The sequence below is a fragment of the Anomaloglossus baeobatrachus genome, chromosome 1, assembly GCF_048569485.1.
Source record: "Anomaloglossus baeobatrachus isolate aAnoBae1 chromosome 1, aAnoBae1.hap1, whole genome shotgun sequence".
Taxonomy (NCBI): domain Eukaryota; kingdom Metazoa; phylum Chordata; class Amphibia; order Anura; family Aromobatidae; genus Anomaloglossus; species Anomaloglossus baeobatrachus.
Window position 1 is genome coordinate 646967026 of NC_134353.1, and position 14907 is coordinate 646981932.

At 42.6% G+C, this 14907-nt stretch overlaps 1 protein-coding gene across 6 annotated transcripts in view; it reads left to right on the forward strand.

Moving 5' to 3' along the window:
* Nucleotides 1-333: 333 nt before the first annotated feature.
* Nucleotides 334-14907, forward strand: part of KHNYN (KH and NYN domain containing) — a 38863-nt gene continuing 24289 nt past the window's right edge. Inside the window, exons 1-3 of one of the 6 annotated variants that reach the window (XM_075319719.1) lie at nucleotides 334-466; nucleotides 927-1178; nucleotides 2135-3627. In XM_075319719.1, the coding sequence (XP_075175834.1) occupies nucleotides 948-1178; nucleotides 2135-3627 (1724 nt within the window). In that variant the 5' untranslated portion in view covers nucleotides 334-466; nucleotides 927-947. The other 5 variants (XM_075319700.1, XM_075319713.1, XM_075319716.1 and 2 more) reach the window with 5 other exon arrangements.

Consider the following 14907-nt stretch of genomic DNA (forward strand, 5'->3'; position numbering starts at 1 on the left):
TGCAGTCACTTTTGGCTTGTTAGCCTATTGACTGAAACATTGGGAAACAGAGACTGTATGCAGTCAATGAAGCGTGATAAATCGGCTGTGATATGGAATGAACTACAATCCGCTCTCCTATGATTTTCATGCCTCAACATTGCCTGTAGTAAGCTTAAGGTGTCAAGAGAGGGAGCTCTTAGATTCTGGTTGCTGGGATGGTTTTTTGTTTTGCTTTTCAATGACTATGACTTGCATGTTCAGCCTCTACAAGCATGGTTCTTTGCTTGTAGACAGAGAAGCGAAACAGGTCTGACCTCTTCTGACTAATACAGACACCACATTCACTTTACTCCTCCTACCCTGTGAGCTAAAAGTGGAATTCCCCAGACTGACATATATAGGAACTTCCCATCAGTCACCATGATGGGGGAGGTGGAGACTGGGTAAGGAAGTTTCTGTAGAGCAGGACGGAAATATCCTAATGGTAGGTACAAGGGGCAGGAATGCCAGTTCTTCCCATTGCTGGAGCATGGTATAGTGTTGTAGAGCTGCAGTCAATCTGCACGTAATAAACTGCTTAGTGATACAAGGACATAAGGGGATACAGCATGATCAATTAGTGTATAGCAAGAGGTATAAGCAGCAAGAAAAAAAAAAGCACATGGGCGGGGGTAAAGGGAGGAGTTGTCAGGGATGTTACAAAATGAGGAAGGAGATACGAGTGCTAAATATTCTGGGGAGAAAATAGATCTATATTTGAATTGCATTTTCTAACAGGAAGCACCTAATGTTTGTGTAATGTACCTGCTGCAGACAAAGCTACTCCTAGGTACGGTCAGTGAGTCCACACAGATACATTACTGATCACATCAGAATCCAGGAAGAAAATGCCCATTGTATAGATCAATTCTTCAGCCCTTTAATTATTGTATCCTTTACACCAGGCATAAGCTTAGCAAACTAAAATGCTGATGGCTGAAGGGGAATATGATAGAGACATGATGGACGAATTTGCTGTGCCACAAGGAACTGAAGAAGAGCTTCGAGACCAACATGCCAACATCGAGAGAATATTTGGAGTCACAATGAATATTTTGGGAGTCCTTACTCAAGAGCAATTATCCCTACAATCAACCTCACAGCAGCAGATGTGGGTTCAGCTTCAAGGTGGCAAAAGGAACATAGTAAAGGCCAAGGTAAGAATAGACGTGATTACGTATGGACTTTTAAAAGAAATTCTCCCAAAAAATTTAGCTATGGCTCTGCTGTTCACATTTGCCTTATGGTTTCTGTTTACAACAGAAATCACAATGCAATGACATATTCCTTCAGTGCACAAGGAACCCCTTTGACGTGTAGTGTATTTTTATGGGTAAAATATTAATACATGGAGTGCCATTATTCCCATCAAATCTGATGGGACTCCCGGAAACGTTTTCAAATGAAGCCATTATAAAAAAAAAACAAATTGTTACCTAGTTTTCCCGATTCTATAATTGGTTTTCGGCATAAAGCAGCAAACTAACATTGAGTGAAGAGCCTTTGCATGAGGGCTCTTCACATGCATTTTATTTGTGACAATGATGAGATTGTCTGGCGTCCTTTGAGATGAGGAAAGCCACAAGTCATGCAAAATGTTTAAAGGTGATTTCCAGAATCAAAACTTTTGTGCTGCCGCTTTATTTTCAGTCTATGGGTCTGTGCTGTGGATGAGTTAAAAAAAGCTTTTGTGCTACTTACAAACAGATGACCAATCCTTAGGGTAGATTTTCAATAACGGATCGGTGGAGGTCAACACCCATCACACCCCACAGATCAGCTGTTTGTTTGCAGCCAGATGCCAACCATGTATGCAGCCGTAACAGCATGACTCAGTACACTATGTAGTCGCCATTCTAGGGCAATGCATGGGCTCCATTGTTGTGCCACTGATATAGTATCACCCAGAATGTTTGCAATCAGACTAGCCCTTAAACTATGTAGATTTCTTGTGTAGAAGATTGGGGTAGCTGCGTGATGTCGACGGTCATCTGTCTTTGATATATCTTAATAGAATTAGTAGCAACTCGGCCTATAGACAATATTTAATTTCAATTGAATATATATGCAGTGATCTTATTAAAAAAATAACAATGTTTGCTTTTTCCTTCAGGATTATATTAAAGGAATCTGCACCCCAGAGTTAGATGAAAATTTAAAGTACCCACGTGAGATGCATTGTATCTTTGTAGGGGCACGAGGTCTTTTTCTTGACTGCTTAATTCGAGCCACTTCAGCATGTGTTAAAATCCAAGCTCCTGGTCATATCAGAATATCAGGCCTAGTAGAAGAAGTGGTTATGGCCCAGAGTCGGATTCATACTTTTCTACATGAAAATATATCCAAAGCAGATGACCAAGATGCCTCCATAAAAAAGAATTTTAAGGATCTGGTGGAGAAGCATAATGACCAGCATTCCCTGGATCTTCTAATACTCCCAACTTCCATAAAGGAACAGTTGTTGTTCCTACTAGATGAGGACAAAGATCTTGGGGTGAAACGGCCAGTAACCCAAGATAGGCTACCTATACAAACTTCTAATATGGCAATGAGCAATCAGCCTTTCTTTGCTCCACAGACAATATCTGAGCCAATGGCAATATCCAAATCAAAGTCAAGTAATAGAGTTTTGCGTCATAGGGCCTCTGAGCCACATCATCTAATTACTGAAGCATGGGACAACAGCAGACAGCCAATGCATCTAAATGACAAGAGACACACAGTAGAGGAAAACCTTCATTACACATTTAGTAAACATGAAGAGAAGCCTTCAGTTAGTGAAACAATGGAGCCATCAGATGAGGAGGAGGTGGAAGATGAGTTTAAGCAGATTTCTGGATTGCTTGATACCATTATGGGAAGGGAAGAGAGAGAACCAGGCTCTCAAACTCAATTTTCTTTGGGAACTCAAAAGGAGTTTAATATGCTCTTGGAATTTTTTACGACGATGGGTTATCAGGAATCTGTTGTTCTTAAAGTTCTGCATGAGAATGGCATCCAAGAACCATCAGAGATCCTTGACAAAGTTAACCTGGAGCAGTCTAGCCATGATCAGACAATGAGTCAAAACAACAGGCCTTCAATATTAAGAGGACTATCACATTCTGTTTCCAGCACTAATAATGATAATTACCTACTAGAAGTAATGAAATCAGCTGCCAAGAATTGTGGCTATTCACCCAGTGAAATTGTAGACATTGGGGATGGGTCTGTGACAGGACTGCTTAAAAAATTGAATGAAAAAAACACTTCTGGGGAGCAAGAAAAGGAGGATTTATGGCTTCAGCAAAACGCTTCAGCTAAATCCCATCCTGAACCAAACATTTCAGACTCTGCTGTGGTACAGTTCAATCCTGGAAAACACAAAACAGTTAAGAGTAATTTTCCTGAGGATGATATTCTTGATGGTGTTGCCCAAGAAGTACCTGAGACTACTGAGGAAATGATAAAAAGAGATGCTAAAGAAAGACACAATAGCCCCGTGGTGACGGGAGCACAGAGATTCAATGAAGCAATACTGACGCCTTTTACACTTAATCTAGTAAATAAAAAAGGAAATGACCAACTGAGGCATATTATCATAGATGGAAGTAATGTTGCTAAAATGTAAGTAACAATGTTCTGGGTTCATGATTCATATTATCACTGCTTCTTCTGAACAACCTATAGTGATAGTTATGTTGAGGGGTTATCAGGAATAAGAAATTAAAGAAACTGTGCATTGTTTTTGCGTCATCAATTCGATCATATTTTTGGGTAGGGCAGTAAGTATACCTTCCTAGGTGAAAAAAATCTCTTTAATATCTTTAGTTTATTGACGTGCACTAGGGATTTTCTGATTCCCAGCTAGTGCTTTAATCCTGTGCATTAATTCACCTGGTGCCACCCCTATGGGCTTGGTTGATGGGTCTTCTGTGCTGCACACAATGCAATTATGCAGTAGAGCTGTCAATGAAACCATGGAGGAGGTGGTAGGCGGGAAGTAATGACGAGGATAGATGTACTAGCCATGCCTCAATCTGCCCTCAACGCACTTGCAGTCTAATTTACATAAAGATTTCTAGCCTAGGCAACTCTTCTACCCAAAAAAGTCATTTTAAAATTGACTTTACTTGCGTGTTATGATACATTGACATGAGTGTATTTTATGGTTTGTATTCGAGCTACTATCTTAATTGAAGATCTTCTGACCCTAACAACCTCATGTCAGACATTGTGGCCTGAACACAGACCATAAAATAAATGTGAATTAAGCCATAAGGGCAAATAGGAGTCTTCCGATCTCACATTTAAGTGTTTTTCCAGCCCCATAAAACTATTATTTTTTAAATCAATTTATTTGGTATTAAACTAACAAAATAGAGGCTTCTGTGCAAACAGTACCCTGATGCCACTGTCCAGTCTTTGTTTTTACCACTGCACCAACAAGTCACTGTAGCACCAGTGTAACCAGAGTAAAAAGACTGGATGAGAAACCGCTGGCCTAATAGTGGTGAGAGATTTAAAAGGGGAACACTAATTCAGATCTACAATCACTAGTGATGCCATATTCTCAAAACCTAAGAAATATAATCCTTACCCCTGATGGTTTTTTTATGCACACTCTTCAAAGTGAAATTATAACATCAAGTTGGAAAAGTTCTCAAGATCACAGGACTGACAGACATGTTACTGATGTGAAAACACAATTTTCAGAATATCTCTATTTATTCTGCATCCAGTATGAGTATTGCACACACAGATATGTGCTTTCATGCCTTGGCATGCTGTCATTGAGGATATGAACGATTGTCTGAGGAATATTCTGCTATTCTGAATTCATTTGGGAAAATCAAGTTGTGCTGTTGGCAGCTCCCTTTGCAATTGACAACAAATTATGTCCTACTCGATAGGAGACAAGTCCGGAGACGCTGCACACCATGGTAGAACTCTTAGGCCACGCAGGCTGCTCACAGTAGCACAAGTAACATGAGGCTTGGAGATATGTTGAAAAATGGCTCCTGGGACACTTTGCAGAAATAGCCATATCACTGGTTCTCTACCTAATCTTAACATCGAGCTGTTAGTGTACTTGGAATGAAGACTAAAGGCCCCTTTACACACTGAGACTTTCTAGCGACCCCACCAGCGATCCTAACCTGGCCGGGATCGCTACAAAGTCTCTGGTGAGTCGCTGGTGAGCTGTCAAACAGGCAGACCTGGCCAATGACGCAGCAGCGATACGGACCTGCAGGACGACCTCGCTAGTCATTGGGGACGTGTCAAAGCAGCTATTTGAAAGGGAAGTAGCTAACTAAGTCGTTGTAATGGTGTCAAACACACCGATGCATGCTGCGCAGCAGGAAACAACGGACCAAAAAATGGTCCTGAGAGATGTGTAGCGATCAGCAACCTCACAGCAGGGGCCAGGTCGCTGATGTGTTTAACACACTGCAATGTCGCTGGGGAGGTCGCTATTACGTCACAAAACCAGTGACGATGCAGCGATGTCGTTAGCGATGTTGCAGTATGTAAAGGGGCCTTAAGTTGGTCTGGTTAAGGACCTGCTCGGTAATTGGAAATGGGAGCTGCCAGCAGTGGATCTTTATAATTTGTGTGCTCAGATGCATTCAGAGGCAGAAAATTCCTCAGACAACCATTAATAACCTCACTGATCGCAAGCCAATCTTATAAGGGTGTGTATTTCTGCGTACATAGCTCATACTCAATACTGAATAAATTAAGTTTTCAAAATTTAAGTTTTTTTTTTCTTTCACATGTCCATCATTGATTCTGAGATTTCCATAACTCCATGACTTTTCCTTCTTGTTTTTACAATTTCAGCGTTGTGGATTGTAATTACTTATCACTCCAGTGGTGAGTGTCAGCAACTTTCCTCTCTGGGCAGGGAGGACTGATTCACTGCCAGAAATGGAAATACAGTCCTTCAGCTCTTCCTTTCTATACAAGTAACAACACTAGATTACCGTCTTTCCTAGAAAATGAGGCTGGGTCTTATATGATTTTTTTGCTACAAAAGATGCCCTAGGGCAGTCATGGTGAACTTTTTACAGGCCGAGTGCCGAAACTGTGGCCCTAAACCCATTTTTTTTTCCGAAGTGCCAACCAATCCTATTATGTAAATAATTGATTTTAACCTTACCTTTGCAGTTTTCTCTTCTCCCCAGCAGGGGGCATCACGTTCATGCTTACCACACATTGGAGCTGAGCCCCTGCCCTTTCCAGACACAGCAGTTGGATTGATCTTTCTGGAAAAAATTGCAGCATATTAGACAGAGATTTTAGCATGGAATGCAATCAGATTTCACCCTGTAATCCACATCTACATTTCAAAGTCTGAACATCTTGAAATCCCATAAAGATGCATGAGTTGCTCCCCTAACCTTTCATTGTGTAGTTATGTTCCCCTTCCTGGCCACTTCCTGGTAAACATGTCCCCCATCCTGATATATATTTCCTACATTCTGGTATATTTGTCCACATCATGGCCCCATCCTGGTAAATGTACCCCATCCCAGCATATTCCCCATCCTGGTAAATGTATCCCATCCTGGCAAATGTATACCATCCTGGCATGTTCCCCCATGCTGTTAAATGACCCCATCCTGGTAAATGTACCTCATCCAGGCATGTTCCCTTATCCTGGTAAAATGTCCCTTTCCTGGTAAATGTACCCCATCCTAGTAAATGTACCCCATCCTGATAAATGTTACCCTTCCTGCTAAATGTTCCCCATCCTGGCATTTTTCCTCATCCTGGCATGTTCATGTACCCCCATCCTGGCATGTTTCCCCCCATCCTTTCATGCCCCCCCCCTTCCTTTCTGGTAAATGTATCCCCCATACTGGTAAATGTACCCCTTCCTGGCATGTTCCCCTTCCTGCTAAATGTACCCCATCCTGGCATGTTTACCCCATCCTTGCACGTTTCCTCCATCTTTGCACGTTTCTCTCCATCTTTGCACGTTTTCCCCATCTTTGCAGCCATGTTTGCCCCATGCTCTCCATGTATGCCCCGTGCTCTGTATGCCCCGTGCTCTGTATGCCCCGTGCTCTGTTTGTTTTCCCCGTGCTCTGTTTGTTTTCCCCGTGCTCTGTTTGTTTTCCCCGTGCTCTGTTTGTTTTCCCCGTGCTCTGTTTGTTTTCCCCGTGCTCTGTTTGTTTTCCCCGTGCTCCCATGTTTTCCCCGTGCTCCCATGTTTGCCCCGTGCTCCCATGTTTGCCCCGTGCTCCCATGTTTGCCCCGTGCTCCCATGTTTGCCCCGTGCTCCCATGTTTGCCCCCTGCTGCACTGTCCCCCCCCCCCCCCACACCTTGGCACAGCCGCACACAGCTTAAAAATAAAAAGAAAACCTCACCTTCTAGCACCCGCTTCACCGCGCGGCCACAAGACGCCAGCGCCGCCTACTGACACTCCTCCATCTCCTAGGCAACAGGCCTGCGGCTCAGGAGAGGAGGAGTGTCATAGGGAGGAGAAATGTCTCCTCTGCTAAACACCACTTTGAACTGCCGGCGCGATCACATTGGCAGTTCAAAGTGGCTCAGTGTTGCGACAGCGCACGTGCCAGCACAAAGGGCTCTGCGTGCCCTGTCTGGCACGCGTGCCATAGGTTCGCCATCACTGCCCTAGGGCTTATTTTCAAGGGATCTCTTATATTTTTCCATTAACAACAATCCACATTTATTCTTGAACAAAAAAAAATCAACATTTATTGAAATATAATGTCATCACATTCTGGAGCATCAACATTGCATGCGTTTTTTGATGCGGTTATTTTTTGCCATAAGATGTGTTTTTGTAGCCACAGGGTGCAGTTTTGTGGTGAACACAAAACATCAGCATGTCAACATACGCTAAATCTGTTGAGATTCCTTTATCAAGGAGATACCAACTGCTAATTTGATGCAGTTTCTGAATGACAAAGTTCTGAGAACTGTAAGGCTATGTGCGCACACTGCGTTTTTTTTTAACGCTGCGTTTTTGGCCGCTAAAAACGCATAAAAACGCAACCTGCGGCAAAAACGCACTGGTAAAAACGCATGCGTTTTTACCGCGTTTTGGTGCGTTTTTGGCTGCATTTTGCTGCGTTTTTGATCTCTGCATTTTTCTGCGTTTTTCCAATGGATTGCATGGGGGGAAAACGCAGAAAAAAGCAGGAAAGAATTGACATGTCCATTTTTTTTTTAAGCTAAAAAAACGCAGCTTAAAAAAAAGTTGTGTGCGGACAGCAAAAATGAAAACTCAGACTTTGCTGGGGAAGCAAAGTCATGCAGTTTTGAGCCCAAAAACGCACCCAAAAAACGCACTGTGCGCATATAGCCTAAGGATTTCACTTATCTTGTCAACTTGCTGGTCCAGAGAATTAAGTTACCTATTTTTCTTGTTTCTGTGTTTTTATCTGGAGCTGCATTTTGATTTCAGAGCAGAAATTTCGCGGCATCCATGCTAGCTCATGTCTTGGTTTGGTGATTTACATTCTGGTGTCTGTAGGGCCTGATTAATGCATTTGCACCTTTTGTTTGTTTGTTGTTTTTGGTTTTTTTTACAGTGTTTTGCACTGATTTCATTTGTTTTTTTTTTCTCTTTATGCCCTATTCATCTCTATATTTTAAGTATAAATAAGTATATACAGTTTAGACCAAAAGTTTGGACACACCTCATTCAAAGAGTTTTCTTTATTTTCATGACTCTGAAAACTGTAGATTCACATTGAAGGCATCAAAACTATGAATTAACACATGTGGAATGAAATAACAAAAAAGTGTGAAACAACTGAAAATATGTCTTATATTCTAGGCTCTTCAAAGTAGTCACCTTTTGCTTTCATTACTACTTTGCACACTCTTGGCATTCTCTTGATGAGCTTCAAGAGGTAGTTACTGGAAATGGTCTTCCAACAGTCTTGAAGGAGTTCCCAGAGATACTTAGCACTTGATGGCCCTTTTGCCTTCACTCTGCAGTCCAGCTCACCCCAAACCATCACGATTGGGTTCTGGTCTGGTGACTGTGGAGGCCAGGTCATCTGGCGTAGCACCCCATCACTCTCCTTCTTAGTCAAATAGCCCTTACACAGCCTAAAGGTGTGTTTGTGGTCATAGTCCTGTTGAAAAATAAATGATGGTCTAACTAAACGCAAACCGGATGGAATAGCAAGATGTTGTGGTAGCCATGCTGGTTCAGTATGCCTTCAATTTTGAATAAATCCCCAACAGTGTCACCAGCAAAGCACCCCCACACCATCACACCTCCTCCTCCATGCTTCACGGTGGGAACCATGCATATGGAGTCCATCCGTTCACCTATTCTGCGTCCTACAAAGACATGGTGGTTGAATCCAAAGATCTCAAATTTGGACTCATGAGACCAAAGTACAGATTTCTACTGGTCTAATGTCCATTCCTTGTGTTATTTAGCCCAAACAAGTCTCTTCTGCTTGTTGCCTGTCCTAAGCAGTGGTTTCCTAGCAGCTATTTTACCATGAAGGCCTTCTGCACAAAGTCTCCTCTTAACAGTTGTTCTAGAGATGTGTCTGCTGCTAGAACTCTCTGTGGCATTGACCTGGTCTCTAATCTGAGCTGCTGTTAACCTGCAACTTATCATCCGCAGCAGAGGTGACTCTTGGTCTTCCTCTCCTGGGGCGATCCTCATGTGAGCCAGTTTCTTTTAGCGTTTGATGATTTTTGCCACTGCACTTGGGGACACTTTCAGAACTTTCCCAATTTTTCGGACTGACTGACCTTCATTTCTTAAAGTAATGATGGCCACTCGTTTTTCTTTACTTGGCTGCTTTTTTCTTGCCATAATACAAATTCTAACAGTCTATTCAGTAGGACTATCAGCTGTGTATCCACCAGACTTCTGCACAACACAACTGATGGTCCTAACCCCATTTATAAGGCAAGAAATCCCACTTATTAAAACTGACAAGGCACACCTGTGAAGTGAAAAACATTTCCGGTGACTACCTCTTGAAGCTCATCAAGAGAATGCCAAGAGTGTGCAAAGCAGTAATCAAAGCAAAAGGTGGCTACTTTAAAGAACCTAGAATATAACACATATTTTCAGTTGTTTCACACTCTTTTGTTAAGTATTTCATTCCACATGTGTTAATTCATAGTTTTGATGCCTCCAATGCGAATCTACAATTTCCAGAGACCTGAAAATAAAGAAAGCTCTCTGAATGAGGTGTGTCCAAACTTTTGGTCTGTGATATATATATATATAGATAGAGATATATATATAGAGAGAGATATAATGTGTGTATATTATGTAGATATGGTATATGTTCCCCTATTTGTTAGTTAACTTTAGGCAGAGTTCAGGAATTCCAGATGTTTTCACCTGATTCAACACTTTTGAAAAAATTGTAAAGTTTGTCACAAATATACTGCAGAGTTCTGCCCTCCCAGTGGTGATTTTATGTTCACCACATATTTTGGCTTATTATCTTGTACCATTTAATTAAGCATCCAATTTTTTGGGATAAAAGGTGGCAAAAGAAGGTTAAAGACAAGCATAAGACCATTTTTTACTTTGCACAAAAGTCACGAAATGCATGTGCCATTTTGAAGAATTTGATGCAAAAAAGGCCTTGATTGCTGTTAAGGTCTGAGGTTGTGGGTTGTATTATTCAACTAGGCAGTTTAAAGATACAGCAACTTTTATTTCCTCTATACATGGTCTTACAGCAACCATAGTCCTTATGCTTCTCCTGATGACGGATATCACAACCTTAGTGCGTGTATCTAGCTCCAATTGGCAACAAGGGTCCTTAGCATAGCTCCTGAAATCCAGTCGACGGATATCACGATTGTAGCACGTTTATCCACCTCCATTCTCAATATAATCAATTCATGGGCACCAGGATCTGGCCACAGCAACCAGATCCTTGCTATAGCAACAGATCCTCGCCCCTCCACATCACAGCACCAACTTACTCACTGACTAAACATATGGCTTATTGTTGTACCTCTCCTAGGATCAGCCCCCTGTTTAGGAGAGATGATCACATCCCACACCCTTAAACATTTTTTTCATGTATGCCAATCTGAAGGATTGTAGATGAGGTGGGCCCTGTGCAAAGGGCAACTATAGACACCACCCCTCACCAGATGCAGGACAATAAATCTTAGGCCTAAGACACACGGCGTGAAAATCTGTGCGAGTGGTATGCGATAAAACATCACATTCCACTCGGACCAATATTAGCCTAGGTGTCAGCACCCATGAGCGATTATTTTCTCAGTCTTAATCGGAACGAGAAAACAATCGCAGCATGCTGTGACTGTAATGCAATCCTTGTTTCTCTTGCACCCATTGAAGTCTATGGGGCGAGAGAAAAATCGCACTGCACTGGCAGTACACCAGTGTACAGTGAGTGCAGGGCGAGAATGGCAATAGCCGGCTACGGAGGAGAGAGGGAGATAAATCCCTCCCTCCCCTCCGCAGCACTGGCCCTCCCCTCCTCAGTGCCGGCCTGCCCCCCCGCAGTTGAGGTCCGATTGCATGATCAGACCTCAGTCGCAGTGACACTCGCATGACACTCAGCTCCTGCTGTGCTGCCAGCGCGAACCGAGTGTCATGCGAGGATCGCACTAGTGCCCTGTGTGGCCCCAGCCTTAAGGGTACTTTACTTGCTGCGACATCGCTAGCAATCTCGTTAGCGATGTGAATTCTAGATCGCAAGTGCGATCGGTCGAGATCGCACATGCGTCAAATGACCTATGTGCGATCTCAAAAGATCGCACTTGCGATCTAGAATTTCACATCACTAATGAGATCGCTAGCGATGTCGCAGCATGTAAAGTACCCTTTACTGTAGGCCTGATTACATCGGAGTCCCCTTTCAAATTGTATACCTAAAGCTGATAAGGAAGTAATCTCTAATAAAACACAACTATATTTATGTCACCGGTGCTCTGTGCTGTAAAAAGTCCTAATCCTTTAGAGCTGTTGGCTCTGCCCTACATCTATTGGTCCACTAATCTATAGTCTGCATTCAGCTCCTCACATACCCCCCCCCCCCCCCGGCCCCTCAACTTTTTCAGCATAGCAAGCGCTGGGCTCCGGGTCATAAAGTTGACTATCCCCCTTCTTCTGGCAGCAATTACTGGTGTTAGGGCTTCCTCAGTTTGCCTCAATTGGCCTTAAGTGTTGTCGTGGTCTCTCCACCTTTTGCTAGAAAATAGCCAGGAATTCCTTTTCTCTGGTGGCATACACTTTCTCTCAAATCTATCAGTTTCACATCACTGGGTGTTCCTGCCTTGTGCCCTCCACCGACTAAGGACAGCAGCAACCCACCATCTAGTGCATAAGTCTGCACCAGGAATTTCTTGGTATAATCGGCCTCATCCAGCACAGGGGCCATTGCCAGGGCTTGTTTCAGCTGCAGAAAAGCCTGTTCACATAGGTGAGTCCATTCTACCTGACTTCGGAATTTCTTTGTTGTCAGGTTAGTCAGGGGCTTTGTTATGGTACTAGATGGTCTTTGATCAATGTGACTGAGGCTCCAGAGTCACAGAACCTCTACCCGTACTGACTGCAGATACTTGTTCATGATTGTTGAGGTGTCCAACCTAGTTCTGGATACTTGTCCTTGTACCACATAGGCCTCTTCGTCTTCTGGTCGGGGTAGTGGCATCATTTCTCCAACAGCATTCCATCCACATTGCAGCACAGTGTTCATGGGTTGGGGACGCGGATGTCATTTGCTAGAACGATCCCAGTATTCCCTGGAAAAGTGTCTCAAGCATCCAAATTTATGGCAGTTTAAGCCCCCTTAACCCAAAATGATCTGTACTTGGGGGCTTTAAAACCTCCCCCTCTTTGTGAAGTTCAAAATCCTCTCCGTTCTTCCTCTTTACGATCTATGGCCTAGTTCTGGATACTTGTCCTTGTACCACATAGGCCTCTTCGTCTTCTGGTCGGGGTAGTGGCATCATTTCTCCAACAGAATTCCATCCACATTGCAGCACAGTGTTCATGGGTTGGGGACGCGGATGTCATTTGCTAGAACGATTCCAGTATTCCCTGGAAAAGTGTCCCAAGCATCCAAATTTATGGCAGTTTAAGCCCCCTTAACCCAAAATGATCTGTACTTGGGGGCTTGAAAACCTCCCCCTCTTTGTGAAGTTCAAAATCCTCTCCGTTCTTCCTCTTTACGATCTATGGCTCTCACTGGCCTCTCTGATAGTCCGTTTTCGACTCATGCAGGTTAACGATACAACAATTTTTATTTCATTCATTAGAGTCCATGGAGACCAACTAGGATACACACATTTACAACCCTTTTCCCCTTCAGATTGCTTGCTCTTCAGTTTAAGGTACTCAATCTGTAATAAAACACAACAAAAAGATTGACGTCACCAGCAATCCGTTTTGTAAAAAGTCTAAATCCTTAGAGTTGTGGGCTCTGCTCTACGTCCATTAGTGCAATAGTCTTTAGTCTGCAGCTGGCTTCTCACAATTACCACATGACAACAAAGAAAAGTGATGCAAAATATAAATCGGGGGCATAGTCTTTGCTCTTCATCCTGTTCAGAATATCATTTAAGAATGTAAGAAATTCTGTCCTAGTGCATTACAGAAACTTAACCTAGATCGTAAAGTTTGTGCCTGACAACAAGCTCTTCCTTTGTTTTGTTTTTTTTAAACCAAATTTTTTTCTTTTCTTGTAATGGTAAAATAGGGTACAGAATGAAGAAAATAAGGGTCAACAAATCAAAATATCAAATAACATAGTCTCTACAATTTATCGATCAAATATTTGTCACGGTCATCAAGTTTGCTCCTTCCCCTTCTTCGTCAGTGTATATTTCCATTATTCAGTCTCCGCTACCCCCCTTCAGCATTCCTTGATAACTTGTTAGAAACATTACTTATAAATACTATCCCTCCCATTCCCCCCTCCCCTCTCCATGCGACACAACCCAGAATTTGGCCAACTATACTTTCAGCTCGCACAGGGACCCTGACAGATCTTCCTTCATATACCATTCCGTAGATATAAATCTGGACATTATTTGTATTATTTCTTCTCTAGAACATAGAACGCTTATGAACTTTCTCCATTTACTGAAAAATGTTGCTGTCATCCTTTCTTTACACCTCTCCACCATCACCTTCTCCGACATGAGCATTTTTTTCAATTGATCAACAAGTTCTTCTTTTGTTGATATTTCCTTCACCAGCCACTTCTGAAGAATAGCCCTTTTACTTATCATTGCTATATCATGGAAAAGATTCGGTAACTTATCTCCCCCTTTCTCTCCCTCCTCCCGATGCTGCTAGTGAAATAACCAAACCATTGGATCCAACTCCACATTTCTATTCCAAATTTTCCTCACTACCCCTTGGACTTGTTTCCAAAATCTTTCAATCCTTTCGCACTGCCATATCCCATGATATAGATCTGTTTTTTCCGTACCACAATTTGGACAACTCATCATCTTATCTGGATGTCTTGCATTCAGTATATTAAATCCATAGATAGCTCTTAAGTTCTCATTCACAATCATTCACAATCTTCTTTCTCATCACAATCAAACCATTCAAAATCTTCTCCTCCACCTCTTGATCTCCCAACTGCTTTGCCCACCCTTCCAACATTCTTCCTGATATGTTAGGGAATAACACTTCTCTCATATTTCCATAAAGACTTGATATATTTTGTGGCATGGATGCCCCTTAATATGATCGCATCCATCTGATTTACCTCATATTAGTTAATTATGCCCCATACTCTGGAACGCTACACCTCAGCACATCAGACTCTCCACTACCGTGGAAAGCTTCAAGAGGAACCTCAAGACCCACCTCTTCCAACAAGCCTACAACCTACAATAGCCCTCAGTCCAGTAGACCACTGCGCAACCAGCTCTATCCTCA